The sequence below is a fragment of the Thunnus thynnus genome, chromosome 24 (assembly GCF_963924715.1).
Source record: "Thunnus thynnus chromosome 24, fThuThy2.1, whole genome shotgun sequence".
NCBI lineage: Eukaryota > Metazoa > Chordata > Actinopteri > Scombriformes > Scombridae > Thunnus > Thunnus thynnus.
In genome coordinates, this window is record NC_089540.1 from 8518136 (window position 1) to 8524355 (window position 6220).

At 42.2% G+C, this 6220-nt stretch overlaps 1 protein-coding gene across 2 annotated transcripts; it reads right to left on the minus strand.

Annotated features, from left to right (window-relative positions):
* Window positions 1-506: 506 nt before the first annotated feature.
* LOC137177222 (zona pellucida sperm-binding protein 3-like) lies at window positions 507-5993 on the minus strand. Of its 2 annotated transcripts, none has more exons than XM_067583394.1 (11): window positions 5474-5993; window positions 5271-5373; window positions 4726-4844; window positions 4523-4641; window positions 4187-4290; window positions 3300-3477; window positions 2978-3095; window positions 1771-1862; window positions 1476-1570; window positions 830-979; window positions 507-662 (listed from the first exon to the last, which is right to left on the minus strand). In XM_067583394.1, the coding sequence occupies exons 1-11, from the start codon at window positions 5891-5893 to the stop codon at window positions 535-537; spliced, it is 1626 nt and encodes a 541-aa protein (XP_067439495.1). In that variant the 5' UTR covers window positions 5894-5993; the 3' UTR covers window positions 507-534. The 2 variants fall into 2 exon arrangements, with proteins under 2 accessions (XP_067439495.1, XP_067439494.1); XM_067583393.1 differs by having other exon boundaries at window positions 830-982; window positions 5474-5992.
* Between the last annotated feature and the right edge of the window lie 227 nt (window positions 5994-6220).

The window sequence follows — 6220 nt, forward strand, 5'->3', positions numbered from 1 at the left end:
TCAAGTATTTTCAGATGAGAGAGAGAGAGAGAGGATATGAGAGGGCGGAAGAGCAATGCCACCTGAAGATAAAGAAAATGTAGTATATACACAGTATAGTATAATAATATAATATAGTGGCAATGAAATCAATCTGCTCATTTTTCTCCATTAATTCAAACGGCGATAGAAGGCTACCCACCAAACTGACAACATGCCTACATCAGACGCACGCCCATCTACAAACCAATCAATGTCAAGTATAGGGGGATGCAGTCCACGTAGGTGATGGTGACAGGACTCAGGTATGTCATGTAAGGTTCTTTAGTGCGCTTGCATAATTGCAATGTGAAACATAAACTAACTAGATCAAATGGATACAATGTAACAAACATGGATCTTGGTTCAGACTTTCAAGTGTGAAAAGGCCCTTATGGTCACAGTTTTTCCCTGCTTGCTTCTTTCTTTCACTCTTATGTTCTTAGCTAGTTCTGCTCAAAAGAAAATGAAAAAAGGAAAAATAAGGCTTGGTTATAAATGTTTTATTGTCCTAAATCAGGTGCAAACAGAGTATCCAGCTGGTTTGCGTAGTCTGCTGCAAATGGCCGTACCCATGAAAAAAAGCAACACCACAGCCAGCGCTGCTCCCACTCCACACAGCAGGGCTATCGACGGACAGGAGGCTGAGGAAAGAGGATTAAAAGAGCAGAAAATAAACATCATCTTATCCATTACTTGCAGCTTTTAGCATTAGAGAGCAGAAAGGTAAGCACAGCATAGAAATCACTGGAAAAAGTGAATATGTATGCATTTTGCAGTTATGTTATATATATGTTTAGTGGCTTCATACCTCCTTGAATCACTTCAAGTGTGTGGAGCAGAGAGGATGACTCTGGAGGAAACTCGGACAGCTCCGTCAGCTCATTTCGCACAATGTTCTCCTCCAGGAGGATGGGCCCCAGAGCAGCTGTTCCCTCCCACTGCAGACCTGGAGAAAGACCTTCTACCCCAATATAGGGAGCATGAGAGGGGGAGAAAAAAAAAAAAAAACTACTTAGTGCATTTAGTGCGCTGATTCAACTATTCACAACACGACTGATTGGTTGGTCAGACAATTAAAAGGGATTAGCTCAAAATCAATCCTCCAAAGACGCATAAACAGCATGTATGCTAAATTAAAGCAAGTGAGCTCATCTAAACATGGGTGGAATTTCTGCTTGTCTGTTAGTCAGCAGCTGATTTTACACTTTGTTACTAGAAACATCAAGTGTGAGGTTTGCTACCTCAGGACCATTCAGACAGCATCCCGCCAGTGTCATGGCCTTCTGAACATCAAAAAAAAATGAGCATAAACATATGTCTTTGTAGTATCTTTTTGTGGGTGATTGCACCCAAAAAAAGAAAGAAAATACTGTATATCTAAGTGCTTTGTTCATGATTGCACTGGAGATGGTGTCAAAATTTCCCCCACTGGGGTTAGCTTCTGTAAAATGTACCAGTATCTGCTGCAAGGCTTCTTTTCTGTCTCTGCTTGCTGCAGCTGGTCTCACAGCAGCTACACACTTCATTGTCTCCACCTGATGCCACCCATCTGTCCAGAGCCAAAAATGTCTTCTGTTAGAGACTGAGTAAAGCTTTTCAACGCATCAGAGTCACAGCAATGCGATTGTTACAGTATTACGGGTGAACACCTGCATTTAAACATGACAGAAAACCTGCCAAATTAAAGTAATTGAGCAAACATTCAGCTGCATTAGTTACATTTCATAGATTATCTTCGTGAGAACTAACCTGTTGGCTTCAGTCAAGAATGAACACACTTTGTGTTGCGAGTCAATGGGAACAGAGACGGTTGTTGCTTTCAGGTGACATGTGATGTAGAGCTGTGAGGGAGTTAAAAAGACATGAAAAGACATTGATGTATCAGAAATATTACACAGACTGCATCTCCATAACTTAAAACTTTCCAAGATGTTCTCATCAGTAGACATTGGCTTTGTTTTCTCTTTTTTTTGTTGGAATTACCCAAACATTGGCAATTACTACTTCAAAATCTTTTAATCTATCTGAAATCTTGGTGAAACCACGTACACCAGATCCAATCCTGACTGTTTTTGGTGTTAAAGCACCAAATCTAGAGATGTTAAGTAGTTTTAACATTGGTGTCTTTTAGAACACGCCCAGTTAGATGAAAATTGTGTATCAAAATTAGAGGGAATGTAAGAAAGTCTTATTTAATGTCAACATAGTTCAGTATCCATGATCTGCTGCAAAATATACAGTAACAGTGCATGATATATATGTTTTCTCCCTTATTTTTGGGTCTGATGTTACCATCTATATATACACATATATAGTTTCTCCATATGACAATATCTTGGTCTCGGACCAAATTCTCAAACAGTTTTTAAAAGGCCCTGATGGATTTGACAGTGGTTTGTTGCTTTTGGAAGAATTCCTATTTTGGCCCAATGATCCAGTTTTTCAAACTTTAGATTGATTCAGTGCAGAAATTCCTCCTATGACCTGATTGTACTGATGCATCAAATTTATTCTGAGTGGCTCATATACTGTACATGGCCCAGATCCATTCTGGCGTCTTCAACCTATATTGTAGATTACTCAGTTTAATATTACCTAAGAGCGCAGTCATGTCCTCAGCTGGAAAGTATTTGAGCTAAGCATCTCAGAAACTGCCCTAAACACAGCGGTGCCTCCGAGAACATTAGGGGCTTCAAACAACACTTACCAATGTATATAGTAGGTGCCAATATAACACTCGAGAGACAAACACAAGTCCAGAAAGAAAAAGGTTAAACTAACACCTCAGCTACCACAAGTTTGTCCCATCAAAACACACCTCCCTGCAGTGACCAGACTACATTAATAGAAAGTAGAACAAAATGTAGAAAAGTCAAATGTCTGACTACATGATAGTCGTGATACATGATCTGTAGTTTTAATCTGTCTAAACACATCTCGCACTAGCTGTACTTACTGAATTCCTGTGATCTTGGTGGAACCTGAAGGCTTTCAGCTGGAAATGAAGTTTATCCTCCTGGCTTCTCTGCATGAAGTAAGACTTGGCTCCCGTCAGCTTAGCATCAGTTAAACACCTTATATGGCAAAATGCAGGCACATGATTCATATTCATAAATACAGAAACTCGGTCCAACTATTCACAGGACAATAAATGCTCTTAATAGGTACAGTGTATGATATGCAAGTGTATATACAGCAGACAACATAAATCTTAATTATCATGACCAGCTGACCGTTTACATTTAGTGGCTGTTTGTGGCCCATTCAAATATACTCGCCCATAATTTTTGATGAAGGGGTATCTGGGTTGAGAATTGGGGTTGGGGCTCGCGGTGGCCACGCAGCTGTCCACATAGACCCTCATTGGAACATGGTGACCCTGAAGAACCGACGCCTCGATGTGCATCACGTCACTCAGGAAGTAAACACTGGAGGGCCGCTGCGACTGCCAGTCCTCTAATTAAATAGAGAAGAAAAAAAATATAAAATGGAAAAGTAATGCTGGGGCCATCAGTCTGATTAGATGAAACTTAAATGATGCCCATGGGGAAGATTTGGTCTGTGCAGCAGCAGAGAATAGGATATAGGTACTGTAACAATGAGGCAAACGTACTTTAAAGAAGTCAATAAATGAATTATAGATGTAGCATCGTCATTAACCTGGATAAGAAACACAGATGAGGGTCTGTGGCTGCTAAAACTAGTTTACAACTTCTCTGATTTCCTTCCTAACTTCATACAGTCCATGCAAATCTTGCAATAAGTCAATCACAAGAGTGGGGTGAAGTTCTGTAACCTTTAAAGATGAACAGCAATTTGGCATAGTTGCTATCCACAGCGTATAGTTTGGAATGAACCAGAAAGCATAATCAGCTGTTTATTGATCACTTCATGTAGAAGTGACCCTGTCGGGTCAGCCGTAGCCTACAAGGCATGTAATTTCAGCTCATCACCATGCATCAAAAGTTTCACTCCTGTTTATCAAGTCACCGCTCAGCATCTTTAAACAGTCACAGCAAAGTCTGCAAGGCCTTGAGTGATTGCAATTACACCCGTCGCCGGGGAAATTATCCAAACTGCCTGCTGCAAATCAAAGGGTTTTTCTTTGCATTTTTTTTTTCTCCACATCAGCTCAAAGTTTGTTGTTTTTTTGACGTGTCCCCACCTGTCATGAGACGCAGGGAGAAGTGCAGCTGCCGCTCTGCTAAGACTGTGGCTTCGAATGGCTTCCAGTTAGGCTTCACGGCGGTGCTGCTCACATAATGCCTCCTGTGAGGACAATTACAGGACGGACGGGCATTTCACTAGAGAGTGGTTTCATGGAGGTGGTTTTTAAATCCAGGCATATTAACTCACTCACATGGAAAGACATGAGTAGAGAGAGGATAACATAAAACAGGTAGACAGGAGGTAAACATGACAATAATCTGCGCTAATAGCAGGGCTAGATTTGGACTTGGCAGGAAAAGAGGGGGGATAATGCCAAATAATGAGGCTTTACCTTTGATAGTGGCATTGAATTACCACCTCAGCAGGGTTGGTCTTAAAAATGAAGGTGTTGCCGATGGGTGTTGGAGAGTACATCAGAGAGAAGCTGTAGATGAGGGCCTGCTCTGTCATCTAAAAAGAGAGCACAAAAACGTTACAGCGACTTCAAATACACAAGAAAAAGATGGGCAGTAAAAGAAACAGAAAGCCACACACCCTCATTGTGCTGCCACAGCCCTGTAGCACCGTCTGGAACTGCAGGATGTGGTCAGCGGTGTCTAGTGCGGCGCAGCCTCCTAAGGTCAGATCTCTTGGATGGATCAACTGACCGTTTCCTAAGAACAAAGAGGGAAAAGGCGCAGCTTAAATCAAGACCATTACCTGAGGCCATTTCTTTTCCTGGTCCAGTCAATAACACTCACAGCAAGTGCAGGTTCAGCCACAGGACAAATAAAAAGGTTTCTTAATGCGTCGCTGTGAAGACAACATTTGAGCAAGCAGAATGCCCCCCTTCTCGGAGTGAAGAAATAAGAGGAAACATAATATTGATCGCCGAGTCCATAGTCTGTGCCATTTGCAGTAATCAGCACTGAGTGTCCCATCTTCACCGTTCCATTCAATTTTCCAATTCGGGCCTGACCCTTTGTTTTTCAGACATCAAGGGAACAGAGGAAAAGGCATGTGAAATGGCCACAGCAGCCTCCTCCGCCCTTCTCCCAGCAAAGAAAACCTCACAACTGATCAATTCCGGCAGCCATTACCTAAGAAGTTCTGTTTGACCTCTATGGTGACCTCTCCTTCACCACAGCGCACTGCCACACTGTCAGCTGACACAGGCACCCTCTGCTCAAACTTCACCAGAACCTAAAATACAATTTAAATTGATTCACACTGAACTTATAGGGCGCATAGATCAAAAAGGCTGCATGTAAATCATTGAGATGAAAAGTTTTTTTTTAAGTACCTTTGATTTCTGCTTGACTGTTGGGTTCAGATTTGGGCCTTGAATCAACTTTTCAACTTGGTCTGTTCCCCTCAGCTCCAGCAGCTCTGGGGTCAGCTCTCTTGCCTCCGATCTCTGCTGGTTTTGAAAAGTTTGCTCTGAAAGAGGCCGGAGAGGTTTCTGTTTGTCAGCGCTAACAGCTGGCTTCCTGAGCTGGTAGGTTTTGAGCCGGTAGGTGACAGGAGAACGGACGGGATCACCGTGCTCCGCCCGATTTGACTGATGATCTCTTATCTGTGGGGATCTTGGCAGCTGTGTCACTTCTTCTTGTAGGGTTTGGTTCAGAGTTTCATTGGTGCTAAAGTTTTGTGAAGCAGTACAAAGATTTCCACCTGAGAAGAGAAGCACAAACCCTAACAACACCGCTTCTCTGAACCCCATTACAACTTATCACACAAAAACCAGGGTTTTTGGTGTTTAAGGGAGCACTACTGCTTTTGTCTGTTGACCAAAACTAAGATATGAGAAGTTGGCTCAGGCTCCACCTACTACTAATGACTTGATTGGATTCCAGCCTGGAGGTCTCAATCTTTGAAGCTTTCCTTTCTTGTCTTCCTTTTTACCAAATAGAATTGCAAATGAGATGGTGGCTGCTTGGCTGTGCACTCCAAAGGTCACATTTATAGCCTGTCTAGTCAGCTTCAACCCCAGATAACATGGGATTTTAATCTTATATACTGTATGGCAGCTTCTCCAAAGCTGCTTCCA